Here is an 11,943-nt window from a genome sequence, read left to right on the forward strand (position 1 = left end):
TGCCATTCGGCAAAGCTGGTAACGTAGGGATCCCCTGAACCAGCCTTTGTTTTACAAGATTCAAAACTTAATACGTACACTAACTATTCTACATTACCTCTGACATTCGAAGACTTGGGCTTCGACACTCACTTCAGTCCTTCACTTCACAGTAATAATGCATATGATATTCAAGATGTTTATATGTAGTGACAACGTAATGACATAACATAATAAGCATGTAGTAAAGTTGTCTGGGAACCTGTTTTTATTGTTGCTTCATATAGAGATTAGTCAAAAATACAGCATCTTTTGTTCAGCCAACCATCTTTTAATAAAACTTTCCATGACATGTTAAAAATGTCCGTTAGAAGAATCTTGGCCACTGACGCATCCTCTTTGATACTATGAACACATCCTTTTAAATAACTCAAAACAGAAAAGCCAGTTAGTTGAAATCCAGACAATAACTTTCAGACCAAAATGAACACAGTGAACAGTCACATCAAGATGACAAGATGAAATATTGGGGGAATAATGATACTGATAAAACGCAGTAAGTTCGGTTGGTAAACCTGAAGACTCTTTGTCCGTGTTTGTCTCTGTTCATTCTTCTCTCCTCTTCTCTTTTCTAATCTCCCTTGGTGAGCAAGTATTCTATGTAAGCGTCCAGTTCATCATCTGTGTTTATGTCAATGTCCTACAGGAGGGAAGGAGAGACATTAGTGTTCAGCGTATGACTGTATATGTGTGTGTGTGTGTGTGTGTGTGTCAGGGTTTCCGTTAGAAAAAATTGCCGCCGGACATCGTGTCCGGGAAGATTTCGATTTACCGGACAAACGTGAGATATTCCGGTTATCTTTTTTTTTTTTTTAAGTTTTTTTTTTTTTTTCCTTTCCTAACACCAGGGGAGCCACCCCTCCTAAATTTCGTTGTTTGGTACCTGTACTGTAGCAATGACAATAAAGTCCATTCATTCATTCATTCATTCATCATATTAAAATATAATATAGCTGTTTGTCGCGGTGATTACTGTTGTGTAGCGGCCTATATATGCCATTTAATGTCTATTTCTCATCCGATACGATTAGATGCGAGCTATATAATATATAATAATATAACATGATTCGCATGCGCGCTATGCCATTATGTCCAGCGCTGAACGGGCGCCTCACTGGGAACTGAACAGACAGCATCGATCAATGAACGGACTCCACATTACGTTAACTGAAGTTTGTTAAATTGTTTGGGATTAATGTGAGTTTTCTATTTTCTCTTTCCAGTTTTACCCTTTTTTTTATCAATAAAACAACGTAATTTCTATAACCAGAGGGGTATTTCATCAACAGCGCTAAAAGAAAATCCAGGTTTAGTCTACCAAGTCTCGCGAGAGTTCCTAAAAAATATCCGGGCACATTCTGATAAGTCTCGCGAGAGTTATCAAAAATAAGCCAGGATTTTCCTTTAGCGACGTTGATGGAATACCCCCCTGGTCTCGCTGGTTGGGAAGGCATTTCGTTTAGCTGCCTGTCAAATCATACTTAATCGGACTCGGGAGTCATACGGGTCTGTATGTCGTCCTGAAGACCGGCTGTTAGATCATATCGCTGAAGTTTGTCTCCATCTTAGTGTAAATGTTGTCCGTTTCGTTTGTTATCCTTGTTATTGTGCGATAAAGTTAAGGCGCTCCGCTTCGGGCCACCATTTTCAGCTGAGCACCAAACACACACAACACTGCCCGAGAGAGAAGGACCCGCCCCCTTTAGTTAGCCTATAGGCTAACTAAAGGGGGCGGGTCCTTCTCTCTCGGGCAGTGTTGTGTGTGTGTTTGGTGCTCAGCTGAAAATGGTGGCCCGAAGCCAATTTGAATACAATTCGCTAAAGTTCACATTCTGATTCCTTCTATTTTAAAAAAGACGAATATATTATATTAAATTGTGATTAGAGGGAATTATTTTCACCGGACATTATGTCCGACGAGTTTTCAATTTGTCGGACTTCAACAAATTTTACCGGACAAAGACCGGTAATTACCGGTTAACGGAAACCCTGGTGTGTGTGTGTGTGTGTGTGTGTGTGTGTGTATGTAAGTAAGTCTGAGAGACAGTGTGTGTATAACTACCTCCTGTACTTTCTGTAGCAGAGCTACAATGTTGGTTCGTAGTTTCTGCAGTTTCTCATCGGCCTCCCTCAACTTAGTCTCAGCACTGCTGCTCTTCTCCTCCACAGCTTTGGCCCTGGCATCAGCTCTGCTCTGGTACGAGTTACACAATGACTGAAGACCCAACTCGTACTGTTGAAAATTCTACAGGGACACACAGACAGGATTAGATACAGATACATTATTGCACGCATGCATCTCTTCCATTCGTGATAATCCAGCTTTGTTTAGCTTCTCCACATGCGTTCCCTCTAACTTCCACTTCTTCAGTATGCTTGCTGTCATCTACCTCGCGAGCGATGGGCAATGATTGTGTGAAGAAATTTGAAGAAACCAAATGAAACTTAAAACTGACCTAGTCGAATTATGAAAACATCCGAGGGATTTTTTCAACCCTTTTTCCATTTGGAACCTCACCTCCATGACACCATGATTTGTCAGATTTTGTCTGCTTTAAGAACCTTGCAGATCAAAGCCCGGAGAGACCAGATTAGATCTCTATAACTGAGGATCACGGTAAGGGTTGTGTGTACAAATCAGCGGTCAGTCTTACCATGGGGAAGGCCACCAGCTCCTCTGCTGTCATACTGTTGATGTCATCTTTTGGGATCCGGAAATCAGGGGGAAAGAAATAACGAAGCAGTGTCCTGGAGACACACCACGCACACACCATCATACAGCAGCAGTTACATCATATCCAAACAATACAGCAATACCAGTGATGACATTGTTAGCTTACCTCATCATGGTGACCAGGCTGTCGGTCACCTCTCGACTGGTTCCTGGTTGGTTGATGTCCGCCACTTCGAGCTGTAACCGTGTACATCAGTGACACCTTTAACTTGACAGTTTTAGTTTGCAATAGACTAGACCACTCTCATACAACAGAATTTCCGGTTCATCTTTGTTTTTTAATAAAACTAATAAATTCACAAACTTTTACTACCGGTAAAAGTTTTTAGGACTCAAACTCTTTGGACAGAGTCTAATTCAGAAAAATACCAACAAAATTCAAGACCTCATAAAATCGTGATAAGACTTTTTAATACTTATTAAGGGTCTTGATTTTCCCAAAATTGATTTATCAACTTTGAATACTTTTCAAGACACCGCGGATACCCTGTAGCAATAAGCGCGGGGCAAAAATAATCTATTGCCTCTAAAATCACCACGAACAGAACGGTGGAGGTACGGGTAAGCAGGTCTCATGTTGGTGTCCTCAAAGGTAAGAGTTGGTTTTCTTTAACTCAACTGATAGCATTACCTTGCTGTTGTTGTTTACCGAATGCTCCATCTGACTGTCACACTGTGATTTTACTTGTGTAAACAGTTAATGAGTAACGTTAGCCGGTTTTGTGCGTGTACTCTCATGTAGGCCTACTTCGTATTGATCTTTCTGTGTGTGTGTGTGTGTGTAATGCGCGTTCCGCATGTTCCGCTGCAGCTGTAGGATATATTGGTATTTGATCACCTTCTATATAAAATCACCTGCTCGGCTTTAATGACTTAACCGCTATTTAAGAAATTATAATTGTTGCCACCCTCTAGTTTTTGGTGAAACTACGTCTTTGTTTTGAGCGCCAGTGCGCGTTTTATGCGCGTGCACGCGGAAAAAAATAGTGCGCGCGAAAGACAACCGCTCCGCCACTAATGTGAAAAATCCTGGAGGAAACACTGAGCTAGCATACATAGTGGAGTCCACATTCATAATAGAGACTACCCTCCATGTCACTCTGCTTTAATAGAGGCCTGCTCACTACTGACACGTTTGTCATGGACTGACGTGCTTTTATATCTCCTTTCTTGGTTGTCTTTGAAGGACCTCCACTTCTTCTCAGCCAAGGCAGCCTACTTTTTCTTCTCTCTCTTCTTCTAACACTACTCCATCCTTTTTCCTTTTCATGTGCCCTCATTCATTTACTTCCTCCTTAACGATAGGTCTTTCCATCTTTTGGTCTGTCTATCTGTCTGTCTATACGTGCTAAGCAAGGTTCTTCTTGCCATCACTATAACTGAACTGAAAATGTGATGAATTGACACTGTGAAACAACACAAAACTGAGACTGAATCTGCTGGACAGTTGACTTGACCAGGGTCTTAACAGAGAAAGATGTATGCTCTCAACACACTTGGAAGTCTGAGAAGTAGTTTAGTGTGTGTGTATGTATGTGCGTGCATACATACCTCTGTCACCTTGCCCCGTTTGGCTGGAGATGCCTTCTCAACAGCTTTACCACGATTCCCAACTGCCGATGCGATCTTGCATTTCTTGAGCTGTGGTTCCTCTTCCTCACTATCTTCTTCTTCTTCCTCTTCTTCCTCCTCCTCCTCTTCCTCCTCCTCCTCTTCTTCCTCACTCTCTTCCTGCTCTATCACTCTCTTGCGTTGGCTGCTAGCAGGTGTGGTTGGTTTGGCAGGAGAGGATTTGGCTGGAGTCTGCAGAGAGACCATACCATACCATACATACAGAGAGACCTTACTACCATAACTGCTTTCTGGGGATGGAACAGAATAACCGATTATTCGTTCCTGATGGTCAGTCGATTTTTAACATTTTCCCAAATAAACGCAAATTAAACGGACAGAACTAATGTTGGTTCTGTAGCACTATTTTATTTTTAAAATATATATTAATCGCCCCGCGGTGGTGTAGCGGTCTACGCACTGGCCGCTAGTGCATGCTGCCCACCGGGGCCGGGGTTCGTATCCCGGCTCGCCAGATCCAGAATATGGCCGAGGCACACGGGAAGCGGCATATTGGCCGGCCGCTTCCGAGGGGGGGTATAGGAGTATTTCTGGACTAGGATCCGTCGCGCAACACCGCCCCCTGGGGTGCCGGAATAACGGTACTGGGCTCGAGGAGCCAGTCAGCCTAGTCTGCCTGGCGCCCTCCTCTGGGACTGCCGGCCACGGGGTCGGGCGGCGGATCCAATGCAATAGGCAGGGGATAATTGGATGCTAAGTTGGGTTCAACTACCAAATTGGGTGAAAAAGGGATAAAATCTGAAAAACAAATAAAAAAAAAATTAAAAAAATTAAAAAATATATATTAATCACGCACAGAAATCACGCACAGAAAGGTAATCTCAGCCAGTACGCATGTGCACACACGCCACAGAGAGATCGTTAGTAATTTAGCAGTCGTTATGGCGAACACAGATAAACTAGAGCTTGAAGTTCCTCTAGCTTCCCTTAAATCTCCTTTTTGGGAAAACTACGGTTTCTCGGTTACCTACAATGACGATGGACAAAGACAGGTGGATCGGACCAAAGCTATATGCCGGCATTGTTCAACTGTGATCGGGTATGTAGCTGGCTGTACGTCGAACTTGTTCACTCATTTGAGTCGGCATCACCCGAATGTGAACATCACAGGTACAAGAAAAAACTGAGTGAAGTGGAAACCAGCTGTGGCATTTACGCTACCTATTTAGACCAGGCCACAACAAAGGCCATAGGTGTTTTTATAGCAGCAGACAATACTCTGTTGTCAGAACACAGGTTTTAAACACATGTTGAAAGTGAAAATCAAGTCTTGTTACGTAGTTCCCGCTCGTCCGCATTTCAGCCAGCAAATCATACCAGCCCTTTATAAACAAGCACCAACTACAGTTGACCATGACTTATCCATGGCATCTGCTATCACTCTCACAACCTATGGGTGGACATTTAACTATCTACATACAGTATATATATATATATATATATATATATATATATATATATATATATATATATATATATATATTTTATATATATTTCAATTTCATGGATCTTACTGTTCACCTAGCCAACACTTTTGGTTGAAGTATAAACCAAATAGTCACAAAAACAAACCCTGACCCAGCAAGCTGATGAATTCCACCACACACTTACCCGTGAGCTGCGGCTGGGTGGAGGGGGCTTGGCAGGGGTCTTGGCAGGTGCTTTGGGGGTGGGTTTTGCAGCTGGGGGTGGGAGCTTTGTTGCAGCTCTGGCTTTAGATAGGTCAGCTTTGGGAGCAGGGGGTGGAGAGGGAGCTGCAGCAGCAGTCCGGGCATTAGTGGGTTTGCGGCTGAAGGATGGAGGGAAGCTTGGGGGGTTTTTGAGGACGGCGGGTAAGGGGGGAGAGCGGGGGCGTGTCACTCGCTCTGACGACCTGGTTGCCTAGGAGACCCAGAGAACAGGAGATTGATATATGTATATATTATATTATATTTAGAAAGCAAGAGAGAGAGTATGTACCAGTGTGAGGTACCTGAGAAGAGTTCTCTGTGTTAGGTCTCAAGCTGACATCCAAAGGTAACTTCCGCACATCTGCTGAAGACCTGATAGTACTAGTTTTCTGAGGACACGAGGACGGACGGACACACAGACACACACAGACACACACAGACACACCAATTAGGGGGTGCAGATTTACGCCATTCATCAAAAACAGTTTGGGCTCAAGTCTATTTAATCAACAAACATGAGAAAGTTCCCCTCTGAAAAAGGAGTGTGCATGTTTATGTAACTGTGTGTCTACCTGAAGTGCCTGTAGTTTCTCCTGCTGTTGTTTGATCTTATCTGTGAGCTCTTTTTGTTTGTCCTCAGTTGTCTGCTTGTCCTTCTTTAGAACTCCATACGGTACATTCTGCTTTTGCTCAGCCGCATCACACCTAAAACACCAGAACGCACACACACACAATGATGCCAATAGTTCCATCATATCAGTAGCGCATACACATATTGTCACCTTCTTAAAATAATGGCTTACATCATATTTCTAAAGTGTTGCAAAAGTCTGAATAAACTGAACCAAATCTAGAATATATGATATTTAGGCAAAAACATAATTTTCCTCAAAAGTGACTTAAGCCATTATTTTAAGAAGGTGACTATATGTAATAGTGGGTGTCTCTCTGTGTACCTATCCTGGGTGCTGTCAGGGTTCATCAGACACACCCAGCTGTCTGGATATCGTTTATCCACTGCATCCATTTGGAATGGCAGAGTCCTCCACTTTAAACACTTATCTGTAGGGGATGGAGAGAAGGAGATCAGTGTCTTTGTATATGTGCTGAAAGTTACTGTGTGCGTGAGTGCAACTTACCACACTGTATAGTGAGTGGTATCTCCATGGCACGGCGTCTCTTGTACCTCTGCTCTGAGGAGGGGGTCGAGGACCAGCTGGCAGACAGGTACCCAAACTCATCCCAAAACTTAACAATGCCCTTCTGAGCTACAACACACACACACACAACAAAACACAGAAACAATTTGAACCATTCTATAGTGGTTAAGGGGTTGTGTCAGTGTAACTCTGCTGTTGCGTGAGTCTCACCGATGTTGCTATCCTTCCAGTACTGGGCTAAGTGTTCTCCCATGGCTTTCAGAAGATGTCGGTACTCTTTAGCATCTGCAAAGTCCTGCTTGTTGTGAGTGGGCTCCAGAACCAGGTAGGGAACATCCACAACCCCCACCACACCTCCACACGCCCTGACATACATACAGAGAAATACGCATTTATAGTTGATAGTAGAGTTAAGCATTAAGAGTCCACAGTTAGCATACTTCCTCTTCAGTTACATACGTGTGTGTGTGTGTGTGACTCACATTCCTCCCTCCAGTTGAGGCCCTGTTTTTTCGTACAGTTTGATGAGGCGAGAGCAGTTATACACAAACATCCCATCCAGGTCCCTCTGCCCGATGTTCACCCCAAAGATAAAACTCAGCTCCTTAGGCTCCTTTAATGCTCTGAGGGGGGTAGAGAAAGAGAAGCGTTGGGAAGAGGGGTGGAGAGAGAGAGAGAGAGAAAGAGAGAAAGAGAGAGAGAGAAGTAGGGATGTGTACGTTTTATAGTTGTAACTAGCTTAATTGTATTTGTTTATTTATAAGGTAGACTGACTTCTGTAAATTAATAAACCCTTGCATTTAAACAATTGTTTTTATTGTCTTCACGACTGCCAATGGCCCCTGGCCTGAGCTAGATTACTCTTCCTGCTACGACAGGTGAATTTATGATTCACTTGCTTAGTCAAATGTATCGATTATAAGTCCCTTTGGAATAAGGTGTCTGCTAAATGCCAAAAATGTAAATGTAAATGATCGTCTCGACTAACTTCTGTTTGGTCTCCTGGATCTTCCTCTTCATCTCGGCATCTCCACGAAGCATCAAGGCCAACTCCTGGGCTTTCCTCAGCATGGCCTGGGGAAGAGGACCGGGCATGATATTGCAAGTGGGTTGCAAGATATTGCCATGTTTATAGAATTAAAAAAGAACAATAACTTCCATGCAACAATGTGATGGTTCGTTTTGTATGTGTGTGCGTGTGTGTGTGTGTGTGTGTTCTTACCCGTGCATCTCTGGACAGGTCATCGCCATGTTTGGCCTCCAGAGCTAAACTCTTACTCTCCGCCTCGCGAGCCTTCTCGTCAGCTGAAAGACACATACACGCATTCAGCCAACAGCACAGGTGGTTTAAGTGTGTAGAAAAGGGTTCTGAGAGTTAAAATAGTTATTTCGAATGGAGACTCACCGATCTTAGCAAGGTGGTCAGCCTTCTTCACTTCCTGCTCAGCACGGGTTTTGAAGCGAGTTGACGTGTACTTATACACCCTGATGACACACAGACACAGTTGTTGTATAGACTGTATAGAGTGCACCTGGATTTCTATGAGGTGCACGAAGACCTCTTTGTGAAGTGTGTGTGTGTGTTACCTAGGTTTATAAAGGCAGCAGGACATTCTCTTGGTCCTGACTTTGTGTCCTTGAATGAAGATCCTCATGCGTGGGTCAATGTACAGAACAGCTGCGTATGCTCGGAATGATCGCCGCTCTGGCTTACTGTGGGGATGGAAGAGATGCTATCACTACACACACATAGTCTTGATCACTACCTTAAGTACAGGTTAGTCATGCACATTTACAGTACAAATGTTTATCCAAAATATATATTTTCCCCCCTCATGTTTATGTCCCCCCCTCATGCTATCATGCACGCATGAAAACACACACACACACACACACACACACACACACACACACACTAATACTCACACTCCCTCTGCTGGAGTCCCAGCCATCAGAATATCCTGGTAGTCTGTCTCTACATCCAACTCTGGTTCTCTAGTATCCATCAGCTTCAGATTATAGATGATCACCAGAGTACCTTCACACACAAATGACTGCTGTTAAAACACACAGCTGCCCCCCGCCCCCCCTCCCGGCAAAACACACACACACACACACACACACACACACTTACCACTGCTACCTTCTATCTTGTTGAACTGCTCCATCAGCTGTTGTTCAGTTTTAAAAGGAGAGTACTTGTAAATGAGCTCTGTCTCAATGGCATACTTCTCAGGGTCAGTTGTGACTGGCTGCCTGGTCTTCAGTTCCCAGGTGGGGAGAGGCACAATCACCTGACAGGGGAGGGAATAACTGAATATTACACAAATGCTTAAAGGACAATCTCCATCTTACTGAGTCCTAACCTCATCGCCTGACAGAGGAGTCACTCATAGGGATTTCACACCGACAAAGAACTGTTCCGGTTCACGTTCGTGTTCGGGAACCTCCGAATCTTGATGCTGTCTGGCGAACTAGCCCGCGTTCATACCAGTGTAACCAGAACCATCCGCGTCATCAACGATGGGTGATGAAGGGGCAGGATAAACAAAAATGTCACAACTAGATGGCGGCTACTTCACTGGAAATTAGGATAATATCTTCCACTACAGTATCTGAAATAAACACTATTTTCTATGAAACGAAACAAAAGACACTTTCTACACGCGTTCTCTTACTAATCAGCTGCGCCATTACTGGAATAGAAATGGCTTACGAAATTTGCGTTCGCTTGTGGCAAAGAAAGTCTGGGTAGAGGCGGGCAAGTAGTATGAAATGATTATGGGTGGTGGTAAGGGATAGCGGGGGCGACTGATTGTGTACTGTGATGGTTGGCTCTAAATCAGTGGGTAGGACCCAGGGGTCCAGTAGTAAGAAAATGAAGATCAACACTCCTGAATGACTGTTGCAAAAATTGTTGCGGAAAATGGCTTCATATGATAAATCACATCTGCACTTTTTCTTAAGCCTGTATATCATCACCTTCTTAAAATAATGGCGTACGTCATATTTTCAAGTTGAGAAAAACTGAACCAAATATAGAATATATGATATTTAGACAAAAACATCATTCTCCTCAAAAGTGACATAAGCCATTATTTTAAGAAGGTGACAATATATTTTTAAGATTCAGACTCAGTGGTGCCCAGAAAGCAGGCTTCATATAGTCATCCATAGTGTCTATTCTAACTTAGCTTTTAAACTGTGTTGGAGCCCCTACGATTCTGGATTACACTGATAAGACAGTGAAGCCCTGGGCTTAGGAGACCACTAGTGAGTGGCTTCATCTCAAAATCCACCAGCATACAAATGGTTCATGTAAAATGTTCAGAGCTCTGTTTTTTCTTTGGAATCATGCAGGTCACCTTGTTATGGATCATGTGCAGTGCAAGTCACAGACTGAGGGTAAAATGGATACAGTACCACCACACCCCAAAGAGACATTGCTTTTTGGTCAGGCTGCATTTGTAAATAAGAATTTGTTCTTACATGTTTGCCTGGTTAAATAAAGGTTAAATAAAAAATTAAAAATAAAAAAACCTGACTGCAGTCATTAGTAAACAGTTATTCCATAGGCCTAGAAAACCTTCAAAACATAAGTCGGCATGTTGGGCAAAGTGAACATTGGTGGCGTGAGAATTGGTCTGGGTGTGATGCATGTGTGGTATGTATTGGGTGTATTTTCCCCAAGATGGTACTTACGAGTTGGTGTGTAGATACTCAAAGGTGAGCTGAGCCCTATTCAGGCTGCTGTAGTTAGAGTAGGCCATTACCACTCACTAAAACTACTACTTATTCTCTTCCTGGTCTTCTTTCTGACTTCCTTTCCAGTGACACTTTCTGTGGGAAAAAAAGTAAAAGTGGTTTAATGTTAGTGCACACACAAAAAAAGCACTGAAATTAATTGCAGCCCCCCCCCCCCAATTCTCTAACTACACATGCACATGCGCAGGGGTGCACATAACTGGTGCGCCAGTGCGCATGCGTCGCCAAAATGCGCCAAAATGGCCAAAATGGCGCTTTTGCTCACCTCAAAAAAAAAAAAAAAAAAAAAATTGATCACAAAAAAAACATCCTCTACCATCGTTGAAATTGAGGACAGTGATAATTTACAGCAGTCAAGAGAGCAGTGATGATGACGATTAAGCTTGTAGCATAAATAAATGCTTAGGCTGTAACTTTTTGTTGAAAAGTTGATTTCAGTGTTTACAGAACAGAGCAGTGCTTAAAGAGATGTCAGTTGATTTCATTGTGTTTAAAGGAGTCTGACAGACTTTCATGCTTAAAGAGCAGTCATTTGATTTTGCATTTGTTTCTTTCGTTTTGCACACAATCATTTGTTCGTTCATCTTTATTTATGAATAAATGTCGTTTTGCTAATATAAGTTATCCATGTATCCCTTTTTTATCCATCCTGTGGGACGGGTCGTGACTCGCGAGCTCGGGGAGCACCAAGCATCATCCCTAGGTGCTCCTCTGAGCACTGGCCCCAAAAAGTTATGTGCACCCCTACACATGCGGTCACTCGGCGTTTCTACAAACCAAGCTATTGATTGATTGAATACTTTATTAGAAGATTTGCAGAAGTAGGTACATGAAAGTACATATTACATACAAGGTCAACTAACAGGATAAAAACCCAAGAAAGCCACTGGCTTATTTCAATTGGGGTCCTTGATAGCTAACTACCTAGCTACCTAGCTACTTA

General features: G+C 43.0%; 1 protein-coding gene across 1 annotated transcript; it reads right to left on the reverse strand.

The window, feature by feature from the left end:
- Nucleotides 1-610: 610 nt before the first annotated feature.
- LOC308157816 (ATPase MORC2-like) lies at nucleotides 611-11,005 on the reverse strand (the record flags this gene model as incomplete). Its single annotated transcript, XM_080531417.1, has 20 exons — nucleotides 611-679; nucleotides 2,102-2,284; nucleotides 2,694-2,787; nucleotides 2,880-2,950; nucleotides 4,325-4,576; nucleotides 6,017-6,286; nucleotides 6,378-6,464; nucleotides 6,648-6,780; nucleotides 7,032-7,137; nucleotides 7,215-7,343; nucleotides 7,446-7,600; nucleotides 7,718-7,858; nucleotides 8,224-8,309; nucleotides 8,458-8,540; nucleotides 8,641-8,720; nucleotides 8,823-8,948; nucleotides 9,162-9,273; nucleotides 9,370-9,529; nucleotides 9,643-9,709; nucleotides 10,938-11,005. 20 exons carry the CDS (start codon nucleotides 11,003-11,005, stop codon nucleotides 611-613), a joined length of 2,472 nt encoding a protein of 823 aa, XP_080387543.1.
- Nucleotides 11,006-11,943: the final 938 nt, after the last annotated feature.

The sequence above is a fragment of the Nansenia antarctica genome (assembly GCF_963989245.1).
Source record: "Nansenia antarctica genome assembly, chromosome: 5".
NCBI classification, from domain to species: Eukaryota; Metazoa; Chordata; class Actinopteri; order Argentiniformes; family Microstomatidae; genus Nansenia; species Nansenia antarctica.